General features: G+C 36.7%; 1 protein-coding gene across 4 annotated transcripts in view; it reads right to left on the minus strand.

Moving 5' to 3' along the window:
• GRM7 (glutamate metabotropic receptor 7) overlaps positions 1-20,411 on the minus strand; it is an 834,441-nt gene that overhangs the window by 404,953 nt on the left and 409,077 nt on the right. For all 4 annotated transcript variants that reach the window (XM_038565782.1, XM_038565780.1, XM_038565781.1 and 1 more), the window contains exons 3-4: positions 17,478-17,619; positions 11,565-11,719 (exon numbers count right to left, since the gene is read on the minus strand). In XM_038565782.1, the coding sequence (XP_038421710.1) occupies positions 11,565-11,719; positions 17,478-17,619 (297 nt within the window). The remainder of the gene's footprint in view (positions 1-11,564; positions 11,720-17,477; positions 17,620-20,411) is intronic.

Raw genomic sequence — 20,411 nt, forward strand, 5'->3', positions numbered from 1 at the left:
AAAGGTTTATTAACTGATTTCACTTCATAATAAAATTTAACATAATAGTATTACCTGTGGTAATATACATAGAGTTATATATAGTTAATGTAACACTTTCTTGAAACTATATAAACTTTCACTCTGCAGTAATATGATTTGCCTTATAGACTATGTATATATAATCTATATATATATATTTAAAAGACATTATATCTACAAAAAACCTATAGCTAACAACATATTTAATGTTGTGAAATTCAAGACTTTCCCACAAAGACCAGGTAGAAAGCAGAGGGATGCCTCATGCTACTCCTTGCTAATGCAATTAGGCAAGAAAAGGAAATAAAAGTTATATAGATTTGGAATAAAGACATAAAACTTTCCTTATTCACAGATGATATAATCATCTATGTAGAAAAATAAAAAGAATTGACAACAACCACCACAACAAAAAATTCTTGGAACTAATAAGCAATTACAAGAAATTTGCAGGATAAATAGTTATATATAGAAATCAATTTCTTCCCTACATAACAGCAATGAACAAGTGAAATTTGAAATTAAAAACAGTAACATTTATATTAGCGCCCCCCAAAAAGAAATAATTAGGTATAAATCTATTAAATAAGTTCTATATGAAGAAAACCATAAAACTCTGAAAAATGAAATAAAAAATCTACAAAAATGGAGAGATATTCCATATTTATAGTTAGGAAGATTTAATATTAGCAAGATACCAATTCTTCACAACTTTACAGATATGTAATCCCAATGAAACTCAATCTAAATAAAAATCTGAGCAAGTTATTTTATGGATACTGACAAACCAATTCTAAAATTGACACAGGGAGGCAAAAGACACAGAGAAGCTGACACAATATTGAAGGAGAAGAACAAAGCTGGAGGACTGACTTTACCCAACTTCAAGACTCCCTACTAACCTATAGTAATTGAGATAATCTGGTATCTATAAAATAATACACAAAAAGATCAGTGGAACAGAATAGGGAGCCCAGAAATAGTCCCTCATAAATATAATCAACTAATCTTTGCAAAAGAGCAAAGGCAACACAAGGAAGCAAAGATAGTTTCTTCAATAAATGGTACTAGAACAATTGGACATCTATGTGCAAAAAAAAAAAAAATCACATCTAGGTACAAATTTATACCCTTCACAAAAATTAACTCAAAAATGGATAATAGGCTTAAATGTAAAACACAAAATTATAAAACTCTTAGAAGATAACATAGGGAGAAAATCTAGATGCCCTTGGGTATGTTGGTGGCTTTTAAGATAAAACATGAAGGTAATAATACATGAAAGAGAAAACTGATAAGTGGACTTCATTAAGCTTCATTAAAATGAAAAATTTCATCTCTACAAAAGACAATATCAAGAGAATTAGAAGATAAGCCACAGATGAGAAAATATTTGCAAAAGATACATCTGATACAAGGCTCTTACCAAGAGTTTACAAGGAACAGTTAAAACTCAACAATTAACAAAAAAACCCTGATTTTAATTTTTTTAAAAAATTTTTATTTATTTATGATAGTCACAGAGAGAGAGAGAAAGGCAGAGACACAGGCAGAGGGAGAAGCAGGCTCCATGCACCGGGAGCCCGATGTGGGACTCGATCCCGGGTCTCCAGGATCGCGCCCTGGGCCAAAGGCAGGCGCCAAACCGCTGCGCCACCCAGGGATCCCAAACCCTGATTTTAAAAATGGGTCAAAAACCTAAGTAGACACCTCACCAAATAATATACACAGATGGTAAATAGGTGCATGAAAAGATGCTCCATATCATATATGTCATCAGGGAAATGAAAATTAAAACAACAATGGGACACCACAGTTAGAATAGCCAACTCTTGGACAGACAACACCAAATGCTGGGAGGGATGTAGAACAATAGACCACTCATTCATGGGTGGAGGGCATGTAAAATGGTATAGGCACTTTGAGAGATAGCTCAACAGTTTTTTATAAAACAATCTAGTCTTACCATATATTCCAACAATTGTGCTTTTGGTATTTACCCAAAGTGGCTGGAAACATGTCCACATAGAATCCTGCACATGGATATTTATAGCAGCTTTGTTCATAATTGCCAAAACTTAGAAGCAATCAAGAAGTTCTTCAGTAGTTAAATGGATACATAAACTGATACATCCAGAGAACGAAATATTAGTCAGATAATGAGAAATGAGCTATCAAGATATGAAAGGCATGGAGGAACCTTAAATACATATTACTAAGTTAAAGAAGCCAATCTAAAAAGGGTACTTAGTACTATGATTCCAGTGATAAGACATTCTAGAAAAGGCAAAACTATGGAGACAATAAAAGATCTGTGGTTGCTTGTGTGTGTGTTAGGAGGGTTAATAGACAGAGCCCAGAGTATATTAAGGGCAGTGAAAATATTCTGTTTGATATTATAATGATAAATTATTTCATTATACATTTTTCCAGACCCAAAGAATATATGACACCAAAGGTGAAGCCTAAGGTAAATGATGGACTTTGGGTAACTATTCTGAGTCAATGTAGGTTCATCACTAGGAAAAAATGTACCACTTTGGTAAGTGATATTGATAATGGGGAAGGCTACACATGTGTGGGGACAGGGGAAACTGGGAAATCCCTCATCTCTTTCTCGATTTTGGTATAAACCTAAAACTGCTCTAACAACATAAAGTCTTTGCAAAAAGCATTAATTTGTAAAATCCATTCATTCAACAAATATTTTATGAGAGTTGATTATTTTACAGGACTTTTTCAAGTGCTGGGTATACAGAGTGAGTAAGACAGATGCATGATTAAGGGTACCTTAGGCTGCATGTAACAGAATATCTACCTCAACAGTGGTTTCTCCATATGTCTTCTGTGCTTTCCTTTGTTGTCATGTGCTCCCCTCATTAAGATGATTGCCATCATTCTAAGTATCCTGTCCTCACAAGATAACATGACAAACACAAGAAGAGAAGAAGGCAGGGGTTTTTCTTCTTGTGAGAGGGTGATCACATACTTTGCTTTGCCTAGGACAATCACATTTTATGCCTTCTTTTCCTTCTAATTTGTCCTGGATTGGATAATAAGTTGGATAGTTGCTGTATAACATGCTTTTTTCTTTTTTTTTTTTTTCAACACAGAAAAATATTTCTGAGTGGTTCCTTCAGAAAATGTTTTCATGGGTCCCAATGGTAGTGTTAGGTCACCTGTTCATCCCCTAACTGCAGGGGAAGTTGGGTCAGTGGGTATTTGGCATTTTAAAATTTCATAGCCTGAGGAGGCTTCCACTGGCCAAAAAAGATGGGTGAAAAAATGACTGCTGGGTAAACAGTCAAGAGCATCAGTCATCCATGACAGATTTGCATTCCCAGAGGTAACTGGGATTTCCCCAAGCCTCACAGCCTGTAGGAATAAATGGAGTCACATTATCTATGCCCTCACAAGTCCCACCAACATTTTCCTATGGGGTTCATGCACAATATCTGTTCAAGAGTGTCACATACATTCTCATGAACAAATATGCCAAGTATCTTACTATTTCCTCTGGGTATCTATTGGGTTCAGTGGAACTTCCAGGGCTCTGCCAAGCACCATGTTTTCCACTGACACCAGGACCCCCTGCTTTGCACTGCTGCCAAGGCAATGCTTGTGATGTCAAAGTTATACAGAGGTCTAGGGCAAAGTAGCAGAAAATGCTATTCTCTTCACATGTTGCACTGTTGTTAGGACATACTAACATATTGTTATGAGTGTCCTAATAGCTGACATAGTTTTTAGTCAAATGGAACTTGAGATAGACACAAATTAGTTTCAGTAATATTCAGCTTTCTTTTAGTTCCATGCAGAATTTCCCTTGAGGAGAAAACTTGCTTTGGCCAATGAAACTAAGGGAGAAATAATGTGCATCCCTTCCAAATAAAAACATTTAAGAATAGCTTGTGAGTGTGTCACTCTCTTTCTGTTTAGCGGTGCTGCACAAATTATGTTGATATGGATGTGCCATAAGATAGAAACAGTCTAGAAGGCTAAACAAATACACTGAGGACAACTGCCCTGGAATGTCTCTTAGAGTCACAGCAGATTTCACATAGGTGAGCAGTAATTGTTTGTTGTGCTAGTCATTGAGAGTTTATTTGTACCACAGCATGGCTTCGTCCATCCAAATGAGAGCTATTTTTTTGTATAGCCTGCTTATCCCCTGTGGAAATTGCGTATGAACTCACCGAGTTCTGGCCTAGGAAGAGGAAATATGTGTCTTTCTTCTGACAATTAAGATTTCTTACTGGGTCAGACTCATTTTGTCATTCTTCCTTTAGAAAGGATTCTCTCTCAAGGGTCTCCTGAATTCTGAAACAGTTATATTTCTGGAAAGTGATCTGATAGTTCATCTGTATTTCCCAGGAATATCGGAAGCCACACTTAGATTCCAGTTAGCATTCTCCTGATACATACATAGAATAACTGATAATGTGCTAAGATGCTTCACAAGCAGAAGAACCACTACATATCTGAGAGTATGAGAGTAGGAATAAGGCTGAGGTGACAAAGGAAGGAAAACACCATGGGGTTGATAAGACAAATGGTCTCATAGAAAAGAATGTACAGATTTCACAGGAGGGAAATAAAGAAGGGGAGAAAAGGCAGACAGGGACATCCAGATGAGGTAAATAGCACTTGGAAAGGATGTAACTCAGAGCAGACACAAGATTTAATGAAAGGCCTAGCAGAAGGCTGTCCTAATATGCAATCATATTTGTTAAGTCATTTGAGTTGTAAGTTACAGAAACCCATTTTGAAGGATCTTATACAAATAACAGGAATCTGTAGTTGATAAAGATGGAAGTCCTGATCCAGACTTGGAACCAGCGGTGTAATATGACCTCTGTGCCCTATCTCAGAGTCAAGGGTTTCAATCAGTGTCACTTGAGTCACATGTGCTGACAGTAGGGTTTGGGAGTCCCCGTGAGAATGAGAGGAGCGAAATGAGAAGAGAAAATGGATGTGGGGTAGGCAGAAATAATAAACAACCACTTCCACAATACTCCTTTAGAAGAAACCTTTGGGGTGATATAATTTCATCTACAAGTGAAAAACTTTAGTTCTAGAGAGGGAAAGGTCAAATTAAAGTACACTAGAAACTTTGGAATTAAATATAATTTGGACACCAGATTGGCCAATTAATCAAAAATCTTGATCTTGACAATGAATCACTGAAAATACATAAATATATTAAATGTCTTAACTCAAAATCCATCCAACCATATGCACACACATGCACATACACACACTCACTTGTCAATCTTCTGATGTATGATCAAGATATTTGTTGTCAATATGCATCACACGGTTGGCATCCCAGACATAATCTTGAAAAAGTATCAACTATAATAAATTTCAGTATCATGGTCTTTTTTTTTTTTTTTTTTTTTTATTCATGAGAGACACAGAGAGAGAGAGGCAAAGACACAGGCAGAGGGAGAAGCAGGCTCCATGCAAGGGGCCTGACATGGGACTCCATCCCGAGTCTCCAGGATCACGCCCTGGGCTGAAGGTGGCGATAAACCGCTGAGCCACCCAGGCTGCCCAGTATCATGGTCTTTAAAATGAAATAAAATCTTAAAGTAATTACACTGTAATTAAGTGTAGTATGTTTCTAGTATTTATTATTTCCCTCCAAAATCCCCACCAAATTTATCCCACAACTAACAGTGACAAGCTTAAGAAATCTTTCCAAAGAATTCAAATTATCTTCTTTGAAACAGCATCTCTCTCTCTCTTTCACTCTCTCTGCACTTCATTGGTTTATACAATTTTAATTACATGAAACAATTATGGTAACACATATCACTGCAGTAAATACATTTATAATCAAAAGTAGTTAGTTCTTCTAGCCAAAAATTCAACCCAGTGGGACATACTAGAGATCTAACTATTAACTATGAGTGTACAGGGTGTTGGGGGCATCAGATAGCATATTGTGCAAACAAGTGGATATTTTCTTGTTGATTTACATATTTGATAGGTAGGAAATGATGGGTGGCTAGTTAAATAGAGTCTGTTAGGAAAGCATCTATCCTATGAGACAAGAGACAGCATGACTCAATACCTGGCCTTTATACACATAAAGTGAATTGTTTTCAGCTCTCCTTAGTTACTTCAGTTACAGATTCCTCTGTTTACATTTCTAACCACTTGCTCAAGGTCAATAATCTCTAGTTTAAGCAATACAAGATGAAAAATAAGATAGTATTTCTCTTCACATATCTATTCTCACGCCTGTGACCTGCTCACCCTCTGTCAGTCTGTTCTATTAGTAGAAACAGGAGGGTCTAAAAGGAAGTTCCCACTGGAATGTCTAAGACGAACAGAGATAGCCTTATCTGTGCTTCCTCCTTTCTGCGGAGTCAGAGCTGAGGCTTCCCTTGTGTATTTAGAATATTGAACCAAGTCACCTGATTGAGCCATGGTGCCAGTCCTGCCCAGAAAGTTTCTCCAGAGACTCTCCCAGAAAAGAAAGGGAAGATGACAAAGAAGGCAAAAGGTGCTTCAAAAGCAAGCAAAAGGAAAAGTGTGTAAAACCACACTGAAATTCCTGGAGCGATCCTGAATGAGAACCGTGGGAGTTCTTGAATGTGGCCTTTCTACTAACTGTCTTAGAATAAAAACTCAAAGAGAAACCATTTTGGATTAATTCTTCCCCATCCCAAGAGAACTCCACATTCATACCAAAATGCAGTTGTTTGCATATTCAGGTATTATAGATAGTTTCAGATGTAAGGGATAAAAATACAAATTTAGCTTTTAAAAAATTTACTATTAAATAGTAATAGAGTTAGGTCCTCCAGTAAACGCTAAGGGAATAGAAGCAAAGATGGCTAATCTCAGGGAACCCAGGGGCAGTAGGCACTGCCCTTAAGGTTCAGATTCTAGTTCTAAATGCCACAGGCGAGCTTGGTGTGTTTGGGGCTTGCTGTACAGGAGACATGTAGCACATTTTGGACTTGGGGAGCAATGAGCTTGGTTCTGCAGGGTAGACTAACTCTGTCTGGGAAAAGCAGGCAGTCCTTTGAAAAGATTAATGATTTGATCTATATTGAAGAAAAAATTAGTTTCCAGATCAGTAAGAAATAGGGAAATGGGAAACCCTGGTGGATTTTAAGCAATGAAAGAATCTGATATGAATGTGAGCCAGGAATCTAGCATAGGCTAGAAAGGCTTGAGCCACAGGTCTGTACCCACATCCGCCCAATCTTTGTTTTGGCCTATACTGTGTCCTTTCTTTGACTCTCCATAATTTACAAGCTGGTCTTTACGGGAAAAAATATGAAAATTATTCTAATATGATATTTTCTTGTTTATATTTTTCTTCATCACCTGTCACCTCTAAATTAAGTAGGCAATTCCATGAAAGCAGGGACCTAGTCTAGTCTGCCACTTGCTATCTCTCACTAAACAGGTTGGTGCCCTATACCCTGCTAGAGTTTATAAACATTTGTAAAAGCTTCAATGACGAAATTGTCATGACACTGAACAGACAATACTTGCACTGCTCTTACTACACAGGTCATAGCTTTTTCTAAAAAGTAGGTGCATTGCTCAGAAATTGCACTGTGGTTTAAGGAAATGCTTTCTTCCTTGTCGTTTTCCTCCCATTCTCCTTACAAAACCTTGTGATATGTGTGAAACATTCCAGGTACTCAAGGAAGGCTAAAGTAGGACACATCTAAATAGGAGTCAGAAATATTTTAGTTCAGCTCTTCATAGCTTTGATCTCTGGTTTTAGGAAAAATAAAGAATTCATTTCAATCTTGACTTAATAAGGCATGAAATAACCAACTTTTTAATGCCAGGTCCAGAGCACTTTTTGCCTCTCCTACATAAACACAGATTTAATTCAAGAACCAAGCTGCTCTACAGACCCATTAGAAAACATCACCAATATTCAAAGCCATTATAGGTAGCTTTGAAAATCCACCCTTCATTACACTAGCTCCCTAATGTTAATGATTATAGCAGAGATGAAAAGATGCTGGTCCACGATCCCTGTTGACTATAATTAGAGGATGCCTTGGACAGCCTATTCCTAGAGAAGCAGAGCACTTTGTAGGGCAAAGAGTTGAAGGCAACGTGGGCATTATTTGCTCCAAGGACTTGTTGGGGGCTAGAGAGGATGACAGAGAATCCTAGTTAATGGGACAACAGAAGAGAGGAAAATGCCAGGGATCCCTTGGCTCATCAGACAATTCAGAGAAACTGAAAATTACAGAAGTATTTTGGCTCAGGAGCTGGAGGAGAGCTGCCAAGTTGTGGAGACATTCTCCAGATATCCTGTGAATGTCGGGCAGCCATCGGGGCCATGGCTGACCTTTCTCGGGCACAATTCCTATCATCACCAAATTGAAAGGGGGAAGAACAACACACTTGGCTAGCAAACATGGAGGCCCTTTATTCTACAAATGGAGAATAGATACAGATAAAAGATAAAAGAAGATGAGCACTACTTTCACAGAGGCCATGTGCTTGCTAGCAATCTGGCCTAAAGCAATTTATTGTTAATTATTCATGCAGATAGAGAAAAGACCAGCCAAAAATTTAGATCTTTGCTGAACATGTTCAAAATATAAATCTAAAGAAATGAAACAGGTTGATTATTGCTTGGCTTTTTCCTGTTTATATTTGTACATACAGCATTATAAAACACAAAGATACAGGGATATAGCAGTATTATAAATAATTGGAGGATATTCTACGGCAGTAGAAATCAATATGGAACATGCATCAGCAAGAAAAAAAAATTAGACTGCAGAGGAAAACTTATTTGCCAATGCAGGATATGCTCAATTATTAGTTTCATTTGTGATATTTCATAGCTTGGTTCAGAAAACTTAGTGCAAGTGAATGCATTTCTTTTTTCCCTTCTTCAGGAGTGTGTCACTGTAAATGCATAGCCACAATCTTGATGTTTCATCTACTGCATGAACAAATCTAGGCTGTTCTTTGTAGCAAAGCACATAGACAGTATGGTTAGACAGAAGCCACACACACCAGCCACCAAAATATCCTCATTTCTATCTGGTTAGGGATGGAGAGTTTTTTTTTTTTTAAGATTTTATTTATTTATACATGAGTATACATGAGAGACACACACAGAGAGAGAGAGAGAGAGAAGCAGAGACACAGGCAGAGGGGGAAGCAGGCTCCATGCAGGGAGCCTGTTTTGTGTCTGATTTAAGAACTTTGTACATTCAAAAAAAAAAAAAAGAACTTTATGTATCCTTAAATACATAAATGTATAGCAGGAATTTTTTTTTTCAAGAATTTATAAAAACTTCAAGATACTTAGTATATTTTCTTAAATATCACCAAACTGGAGCTAGTACCCATGGAGTATGGGCATCTATGTCTATGTGGCATATACAGCTAAGGAAAAAGGACCCCAGTCTTTTCTTGCTTTCTTTGGCTCTCACCCAAATCTAACATTTCACCTCTCCATAAAGTCACCTGAGTGAACTTTCTAACCCACTTTGATCACATTCCACTTTTCAGCTGCTGCTCAAACTTTCAGAATAAAGAACATGTTCCTTAGTGTAATTTCAAGACCCTTCAGAATCCAACCCAGACCCATTTTGCTGCCGTATTTTGTGCCAGGACCTCAGGTAGTCTGTGACTCCTCTATCCATCCTAGCGTCCAACCACTTAACAATCTGTTTGAGGACCGGACACGTGTAGGCCAAGTTCTAGGTGCTAAGGATACATGCAGGGGGTTCATAACAGATATGTTTTCAGACAGACACAAGTAAAGAGGTGCTACAATGGTAGAGGTCATGTAGGACACTGCAGAAGCAATATAAAGGGCTTCTAATGCAAACTGGGCTGGGGTTGAATGGTCACATATAGCTTCCAGGGAAAATTAGTATCTAAGCAGAGACCTAAAGAGCAGACAGGAGTCAGTCGGGCCAGTGGTGTAGTGACTGGAACTCCAGGAGAGAAAAGAGTTCTCCCAACATGCTATAAATGGGAACATTTTCAAAGAACTGTAAGAATTTCAGAATCATAATGCAGGGCTATTATGCAGAATGAATTATTTACTGTTACCCCAATGTGCCCTTCACTCTTCTATTCCCATCCTCTGAGTTGAGAGTATAAGATGGTCTTCTCATCGGCTGCCTGATGAACTTTAAGTTATTACTTTACCTCCTCTCTGATGTATCCTCCAAACACACCCTCACCATCCAAAAGAAACATCCACAGTGTTTCCTTTGTGCCCTGGGGTATCTATTCCATATTGCACTTAAACAGTTTCTGATGTTACATAGTCATTGGCTATTTTTGACACCTCTCAGCTCTGCATGCTTTGTAGATAAGGATTTTGTCCTTATCTTATTTTTTTCTACTCTTAGAGCAAGATACACAGTGGATATTCAAAATTTTAAGTAAAAAGTAGAGGAAATAGTTAAAACCTTGTCTTTTATTTCTGCAACCCATCTGCAAATGCATTGGTCTGTGTTGTAAGATAAGCGATCTTCTCAGGACACATACTGGGGAATGAAATGAATTCAAAGACTCCCAAGGAACACATGGGTGACTCATGGGATCTTTATCTCCCCCAGATAACATAGAAAGGCAACTGTGACAGAACCACAACCTGGCATGTTTAAAAAGGTCTCCATAGACCATGCAGCCTTCTGGGGAGAATAACTAATTATACTGGAGTGGAGACAGAATGGAAAGAAATGCAAATATTTGATCCCCTTTTGAGTGAGAGGAAAGAGGCTTTTTTAATGTGCAAAGCAAGCATGTTTTAGGGAATCTGGAGACCTGGCCCATCAGAAAAGAAAGACAAAGTAGGATACCAGCGGAGGAGTTCCTTTTCTTTACAGTATCTTCTTTTAGAAATAACTTTTCTTTTCAAAATAAAAGAGAACGTAAATTGTAATCAGCAACTTTTGTTAGATCAGAAGCATGCCAATAAACACCCTCTCCTCCTTCTTCCTCTTAAAGTATCTTCGTAGCAGCAAGGAAGGCAAAGGAAAAGAAAGGGGGCAGTAATTTAGGAAGGCAAGAGACAGAGAACAAGAACAAAAGAGGCTAGCAAAGGCAAAGCGATGTTGGTGCCTGGGAGAAGTGGTGTGCTGTGCCATCGTGGGGGCTGGAAGAAACCCCACAAGGTAACGAGGGAAAGGATCTCTGTAGTTATCCTGCTGTAGAAGTAATGGATAAATTGCAAAGGGAAAATACTCTCTCAGAAAACACAGTTCACTTAAGCACACTTGGATCGTGTTACTATTTCACTTATTAATGATAATGCACTTCTTGCAGGGAGCTCTGGTACCATAATGAAAAAAAATATGCTAATTATTATGAAAATACATGATCTCTTCAAAAGAGGAATATCAACTAAGAGAAGAGGGCAGGTATATGGCCTAATTTGCATTTCACGGCTACATGTTTGAAATGATACTGCAGAAATTATGTAAAAACACTGAGCCCTCACTGGGACACATGATTTAGTCATCCCACATGGCACAAACCACTCCCTTAGCCTATTTTACAATGGATAAAACCCATACCTTCCACAGTTGCTCGCTTGGGCTGAATGGTAATGGCTCCTTCTGCAATGTCTTCATGCTGGTGCAGTGGGTTGATTTTGGATCCCCAACTGTCTGAGCCGACCCAAAGAAAATGGCCCACTTGGTCAGCTCTTTTGGCTGCTGCAAGGATCTGCCTGTGAAAAAGAACATGAAAAGTTATATTAGTGATAAGGAGCAGCTGCTGAACATATATATTAGGAATGAAGCAGAAGGAAAGCAAGCTACCAGTTCTCAAAAAGTAAGTTATCAATGCCAAAAAAAAAGTATGTCAAATGATTTATATCCTGCATATATAAAGAGATTTTATAAATCACTAAGAAAAATTATCAAAGCAGCTTGAGGAAAATAGGCAAGAAACATTAAAAGTCAAAAGAGAAAAGGAGAAATATAAAAAACCAGTAAACTAGAGATGCATATTCATACAGACTAAAAGGATTGAAAATGTCAATTAGGGGAAGATATCACATTTGCTTCTCATGTTGGCCAAAAGATTTGTTTTGTGAGTTTGGGTGTGTGGCTGGAAAAATGAGTGCTCACATTCACTGCTGGTGGTATGTATAATTCCTGGGAAGCAATATGTCAATCTAAATTAAGTGTCTTAAGTTATTTATTAAAATGAACAAGTATGTTATACTTGAAAATTTTACAGCCCATGCTTATATATAAAAATAGCATATAAATAACGAGGGTAACAAGGCAAATAAAACAAAAGGAAAACTAATTATTCATAGTAAAGTTATTAAGTATATTTTTGAAAGAAGAAATAGATAAGAGGTAACTGCATTTGTAGAAGAGAGAAAGCTACAACTATAACTCCTTTGGTGGGTTATACCGTAGGAAAAGTGATTTGTTTGTTTCTCAAGACTTGGAGGTACCAAGTATCACATAGGTACTTGGATAAATAAAGGAGAAGTGGTTGAAAGGTTGTATATAAAATCGCAAAAACTCAGGTTTCTTTCTTTTTCTTTCAGGCAGAAAATGGAATGGTAATTTTCTAATAAAATTTTAAGGACTACGTTCTGCATATCATAAACATCCAAAAAGCAGAGAGTTATGAGTGAGCGATGGTGAGTTAAAAATGAGGGAGAGGAAGATAAGCTAAATTTACCAATAAGTATTGAAATGGTAATGCCCTCTAGGAAACTTACACTTCTGCTTACAGAATGCTAGAAACTAAGGGAGTGTCACCCTAGGCAGAAAATAGCTTTCCTGGAAAAATCTGGACCACCTTAGGAAAATAATTCTATATACCTACATAGAGAGACCCTCTAATGGAATGGCAACTTGGATATCCTGGCAAGTCCACCAAGAGCCTGAAGTCTGAAGGGATAGGACACCACTGCTTGCATCAAAGTTTTTCAGTCATACTTTAATTTTTTAACATGTGCATTTATTATTTTAATAAAAATAAACAATCAATTACTTATACTCTTGGCCTAGAGATACTATTTCTAATCATCTGTGCAAAGGAAATGATCAAATACACTGCCAAAAACATACATTCATGACTTCAGATAACCTATATGCAGAACAATAGGGAACTGTCTGAACAAATGACCGTGCATGTAGAGGATGGATTAGGGGATCCCTGGGTGGCGCAGCGGTTTAGCGCCTGCCTTTGGCCCAGGGCGCGATCCTGGAGACCCGGGATCGAATCCCACGTCGGGCTCCCGGTGCATGGAGCCCGCTTCTCCCTCTGCCTGTGCCTGTGCCTCTCTCTCTCTCTCTCTCTCTCTCTCTCTCTCTGTGACTATCATAAATAAATAAAAATTAAAAAAAAAAGATTTAGAGGATGGATTAGAAAGCAATTCAGAATATACTTAGATTTCCACAAGTACTTGTTAAAAGAAAAATCAATTAAAAGAACTGCAAAAGACTGTTCAACTCATATATGAGGAAAGTCGGCTAAACATTGCTTGGGCATGTGTATATACACACAGTTAGAAGTATAGGGCCATCTGAAAGCACAGCAAGATAAGGATAATACACCATGTATTGTTAATCTAATCATTCATTGAGAAGATACTACTGAGGTTGAAGAGGTTGCAAAGGTGGGCAGAAGCCAAGTAAAACAAGAGGAAAAAGACAAAACTACATAAATGCAAAAAGTAGATTTTCACTTTAATATAAATGTAAAAGTGTGGGCTTATTAACTGTGATAAACAAGATTAAACCATTTAAAAAAAACTTATGGCATCCAAAGTGACATGTGAATTACAAAAAGCAGGAGATAAAAACCAGGAGATTCTTTTGAGGAAAACCTATGTACGTTTCGAAAAAAAGTGCTGGCAAACATTAAACCAGAATTTTAGGCTACGTCTGAGTTTTGGAATTGCAAATTTTATAAGAAATCATTTAACCTTTTTTTTTTCTAGACAAGTCTCTCAAACCTTTATTTTTTCTAGATAATCAAGGGACAAAGAAAACTTAAGGACTTCCTTCAATAAAGAGTAACAACCACAAAAAACTTTTCCACCTTTTCCAGTGGACTTATATTAGTCATGTATTATTTTTATAATCAGAATAAAGTGTTCCAGAAAAAGGATCCACTCTTGTCTAAAATCCAAATTATTGGTACCCATGACTTACTTTTCATTTATTTTAGCTTTAAAATCTAGGTATTACTGTTTTCTCATTGCCATTCTCTGACAAAGTATTTGAAGTTAATGTTCTAAGAAATCTCAAAATTTCCCATTTACAGTGTAAATCTTCTGAAGAAAGAAATAACATCATATTGTGAGTTAAGGGTACTCTTCAGATATCAGTGTATTTAAGATCATGTTTTGGAAGAAACTTCTATATGCACCTAAATTTTATTATTATGTTAAAGAACTACTCCTGCTATCACTGCTATGAATCACAGTATACAATAATATTCAGCACACAAACAAACCCCAAAGCAAAAAGAATGAGCCTAGTTATTGAGCAAACTGTATGCATTTTTACATCTCAAATTAAAACCTCACATTACCTACAAGCAGGAGTACTATAATGAATTAGTCACCATGGCAATTTGCAGTAATGTTGTATGTGACATGTACAGTGTATTTAGAAATAAACCCAAAGCCACATTTTATCAATGTATTATGTATTTGGAAAATATGTATAAAAACATTTATGGGACAATTAGGAAAGATATCAACAAAGATGAATAAGAGATAAGCCAAAAAAAAAAAAAAACCCACCAAGAGTAATAGTATTAAAACACAATTTTTAAAATAACTACAACACAAAGTGTAGAAGAAACATGCCTTAAGAGCAATACTCAAGTATTTTTAAGGAGATAAATAATACATTAAAGGGGTGACCAGAAAGTTTCATCAAGAAGGGCATGTTTGAGATAAACTTTGAAAAACAGATAATTTCAGCAAATAGAGAAGGAGAGAAAAAGACACTATGAATAAAGGCCATTAGGAGGAGCAACCAGGAGTGCTGGAGGACCAGAGCCATGCATTTTGCATATAGAAGGGGTAAGCGGAGGTGAGGTCTACATGTTAAATTAGGAACACACTTAAAAGCATTCTGAAGTCCAGACAGAGAAGCTTATTTTTTTTATAGATTTTTATTTATTTATTCATGAGAGATACAGAGAGAGAGAGAGAGAGAGAGGCAGAGACACAGACAGAGGGAGAAGCAGGCTCTATGCAAGGAGCCCCACGTGGGACTCAATCCAGGGTCCCTGGGATCACACCCTGGGCTGAAGGCGGCGCTAAACCGCTAAGCTACCAGGGCTTCCCCAGACAGAGAAGCTTATATTTGAATTATTAAATAGTGTGAATTGGCATAGTGATTTTAATCATTCATTTATTTGGCACTGTTCCTTGAGCATTTCCTCTATACAAAATACCGCAATAGGGATGGAGGATACAAAAGGAAGTCAAATGAGGCATCACCTCTGCCCCGGTGATGCTGATAGATTAGTGGAGAATGTGGACTAATCAAATCATCAAGCAATGTATAATAACATCATTGACCTCAACTATGAAGAAGAAATTGCCAATGCTGCAATGTTTAGAGATATCTTCCCTCAGAAGACCACGCTAAAGATGGCATGGGAATGAAAAAGCAAGGAAGGAAAAGCATTTCAGGCGCATGAGAACACACAAAGACCAGGGAGTGAGGAAACAAAGGATAAAGGAGCAGAGAATGAAATAAGACTAGAAAGGAAGGACGAGGGTGGATAACCACAAAAAGAGCTCAAGAAGGATTTTCATTTTATTGATGGGAGGACCAAGGCCTGGGAGTTGGGAAGCAGAAAGGGGGCAACAGTGGGGCAACTTCCCAAGGTGACACAATAGTCATTAGGGAAACACTTCAGGTATCTCAATGTCAGGTTTCATATGCTTTCTGTTTAATAGTCCTGCCACCGTGATCAGAGTTGACTATTGGGAAAATGATGGATGGACTCAAAGGCAGCATTCAGAGTGCAGGTAGAGGGGAGAGAAAACTGGGAGGCTCATGATGATGACAGCACAGTATTCCAAGCAGGGTGTAATAATGGCCCAGGCCCTTAAGCTTTTCTTAATAAAGGAGACTCACCTTCAAATTAAGTGATATATTTTATCTAAAACAAGGACTAAAAAACCCCATACAGCTCTTTCACATCAATGGAGATGTTAACAAGCACAATCTATTTGGAAAACAATAATCATATTGGGACATATCTCGTCCTGGAAACTTCTTTTCCAGGAATTTATGTTAAAAACACTTGAAAGGTAAATTTATAAAATAATATAATTGCATACTATTATATATTTGTGCTATATTAATATGTATCCACCTGTTGCATAATATGTTTATATTAATATTTATATTTCTATATATTTGCGTGCACAGATTTGTGGAAAAGGAAGTTTATTGCAGTGTTATTTATAACTGCAAAAGTGTGTAATCAGATGTCAATAAGGGAGCGTTTAGATAAATGACAGCACAGATATAAAATTCTGCACAGTTATTAAAAAGACTGAAGAGATAGGTACTGACATTCATAGACATCCATGATAAAATGGTAAGCAAAGGCTAGCAGGGAATGGAACAAGCTGTACACACAGTATGCCACCATTGTACAAAAGTATGCAGACTGTCTCTAGAAGAGTATTTAAGAAACTGGTCATTAGCCATTGCATCTGAAGAGGAGAACTTGTTAGCTAAGGGCAGGATGAATGGAACTTTTTTTTTTTTATAAACCTAGATACTTTAAATAGTTTTTTTAAGCAGGTATAATTACTATATATTCTAAATAAATAATTATTCTGGAGCAAAGTGGTAGTGGTCAGAGAAGAAATCAGGACACATTTGTGTCTTAGAAACTCATTTTGGGCATATTATGTTCTAGAAACAAAGGTTAACTCTATATAGTTTGGCCAAGAATGCAAGGAATGAGGAAAAATAAGAAGTTAAGATTCCTACTGGATTTTTTACTCCAAGGAGGATCAAGGTAAGACAGGAGAAGAAGAAAGGGATTAGAGGCATATTGGTAGACAAGCTTGGTTTGGAATATACTGAGACTAAAGCGGTAGCAATACAGCCAGAATTGTATGAATTTTTTTTTCTTTTACATTAGGAGGAACCATTCTTTGGATAAAAGTCTGTTACACTTGGATATATTTTTAATAAAAGAACCTTTAAAAGGTCTAGTGGTTTTCTCTTTTTACAAGTAATTGAATACATTTATTTTGCTAATAGAAGGGGAAGACATGACAGCAACACAGCGCTGCTTCCATGGTTCGCTATAACTAGTCATGTAGGGGAGAAAGCATGTACAGACTTTGCCACTATGTAATTATAGATTTGCTTCTGTGCTTTCTTTTCCCCTCTCTGCAGGTATCCTGATCTTTCTGATCTCCTAGAGTTGCAGCATGCATATTAATGAATTTTACCAGTTATCCTTACTTTATATCCTCATCGTTGGCAAAAATCACGACGGCCCTGGAGTTCGGGGTGTCCAGGAGCTGTTTGATAATTCTATCAAAGTCAATGGTTCTGTCTTTGCGCTCTTGGGGGATTCTCACAGACTGCGCAATGCAGAGCCCACCTGTTTAAGAAAGAAAGAAGAGTGTCAATAAAGTTCCCTCAGAGATACCAAAGGAACCAGGGTGAGTAGCTAGAGAGGGTGGAATTTTGAATTCTGAGTGCACAGCACTTCCTTGGTGATATCCCTGAATGAGAAAGGCTTAAGACATTATGCTAAGTCCTAAACTGTTGTTCATACTTGGTGCATCTTCCATGACATTGCACAACCTGATTTTCTTAGCACTGCACTTGTAAATGGCTAATGATGCCCAGAACACCAATGATACTGATCCTGGGGAGGTAGACAGGTTCACAAATTGGGTGGGATAAGGTCTTTAAAATGAATGCAATCAATAATAATATAATAATAATAAGAAAACTGCAATCAATAATCTACAGTAAAACATATTAAAACACATAAAGCTCAGGTTAATTTCTGTGGCTTTTCTGGTATTTGCATTCCCAGGATTCTTTTCAACTTCATATCCATCCCAACTTTTAAAGGTCAGAACCAATGGAATAAATCTGAAAACAAAACAACAGCAAGAACACCAACTACTATAAATCACAGCAATAACCTCATACTCGTGCCCAACTCTCAAATATGTTTTATGTATGTTATTCCATCTTAAAAACTTTAAAAGATAGTTAGTAATACACATTTTTTTTTTTTGCTAGAAGGGATGGGGATTAAATAGAAAAAATAGATTTGTGACTCCAGACTTGTCAGAGCTGTGATGATATTAATTCTCATTATGCATTTCAAGACAGGAAAATATGCAGCAGTTTACTAAGCAACTGATACACTCCTCACTATCTTACCTCTTGCTTCATAGTAGCCTCTGGATCTGGTATTTTATATAACACACTTTAAGAAAGGCTGGTGTAGGTGAAAGGGGTAGAGAGAACATTTATAGGAAAGGCAACAAAGGCCATCCAATGGGCAGAAGACATAGAGGCCAAGAAAAAAGGATAAGCTTGTTCTTGTAATGTGCTTGGGAAACAGCTATTATCAAGCTTATACCTTGAGCCTGACAATTGGGTGAAGGGTACAAGGCTTCCACAAACAGAAAAAATATCAACTTTATTCCAAAGTTGAGCTCCATTACACTTTTATCCCAACCAGTGTAATCTCTCTATAAGTGGCTCTTAATTTTCAGTGTACATAAAATCACTGATGATCCTTTTTCAAAATGTAGAGTTTCAATCACATTATCACCAACTTGACCTAATTGACATTTATAGAACAATCCACAGGACAATAGAACAGCACACATTCTCTTCAAGTGTAAATGGAACATTCATTAAGCCAGTTCATATTCTTGGCCATTAAAAAAATAACAAATTTAAGTGCATAGAAACTGTACAAAGTACATTATCATGCCTAACAGAATCAAACTAGAAATCAATAACACTTAGAAATTTAAAAACATATTTCTAAATAACCCATGGGTCAAAGAGGAAGTGTCAAGGGAAATTCTAAAATACTTTAAACTAAATGAAAATGAAAGTGGAACACATCAAAATGTATAGATTATGACTAACATGATATTTATTATTATTTTTAAAGATTTTATTTATTTATCCACGAGAGGCCAAGACATATGCAGAGGAAGATGCAGACTTCCTATGGGGAGCCTGATGCAGGACCCCAGGATCAAGACCTGAGCCAAAGGCAGATGCTCAACCACTGAGCCACCCAGGCATCCTCTAAAGTGGTATTTGGCAGGAAATATGTAATCATCACTTATGTTAGAAAAGAGGGAATAGCCAAAATGGCAACCTAAGCCACTATTTAAGAAAGAAGGTAGAAAAGAGCTAACTAACCATCCTTGCAAAAAAGCAGAGAGACATAATAAAAGAGCAAAATCAATGAACCTGAAATCAGAAAATATGAGAAAAAATCAATAATATCAAAAGTTGCTTCTTTGAAAAGATTAATAAAATTGATAAATCTCTAGGCAAAGCTGACCAAAAAGAAAGAAATCACAAATGGTCATATCAGAATTAAGAGGGGCTAATCATATTGATAGACCCCACAGATAGCAAAAGGTAGTAAGGAAATATTATAAAAAATTTTATGCCAATAAACTCAGCAACTTAAATTAAATGAGTGAATCCCTTGAAAGACACAAACTATCCAAACTGAGGGCAGAGTAGATAATCTGAATAGTTTTATATATCAAAGATATCAAATTCGTACACACACACACACACACACACACATACACACTTCCAAAAAAAGAAAGATCGAGGTTTCACTGATAAATTCTACCAAACAGTTAAGGAAGAAATAAAATATGATCTATATATAATCTTTTACTGAAAATAGAAAAGGAGAGAAAGTAATTCATTTCATAAGGTTAATATTAACCTAATGCCCAAATCAGATGAAGATATTATTTTTAAAAAGACCAGTATCATTTATGAACATCCTTGCAAAACTCCTAAAAAATACTAACAAAATAAATCTAGCAATATATATGAAATAGTAATACATTATAATCAAGTGGATTTCATGTAAGGAAAGCAAAGCTTATTTATTATTTGAAAATCAATCATTATAATTTATATATGATCAAATTAAACAACAAAGTCATGTGATCATCTTTATACATGTGGAAAAAGGCACTAAACAAAATTCAATAAACATTCATGATAAACACTATAAACTAGGATTAGATAAGACCTTTCTAAGCCTAATAACAGGCATCTACAAAAAGCCTACAATAAGCATCACACTTAATAGTAAGAAATGACAAGGCAATTTTGTCCTCTCTTAAAACTCCAATTCAACATTGTACTGGATGTCCT

The sequence above is a fragment of the Canis lupus genome, chromosome 20 (assembly GCF_011100685.1).
Source record: "Canis lupus familiaris isolate Mischka breed German Shepherd chromosome 20, alternate assembly UU_Cfam_GSD_1.0, whole genome shotgun sequence".
In the NCBI taxonomy this organism is placed as follows: domain Eukaryota; kingdom Metazoa; phylum Chordata; class Mammalia; order Carnivora; family Canidae; genus Canis; species Canis lupus.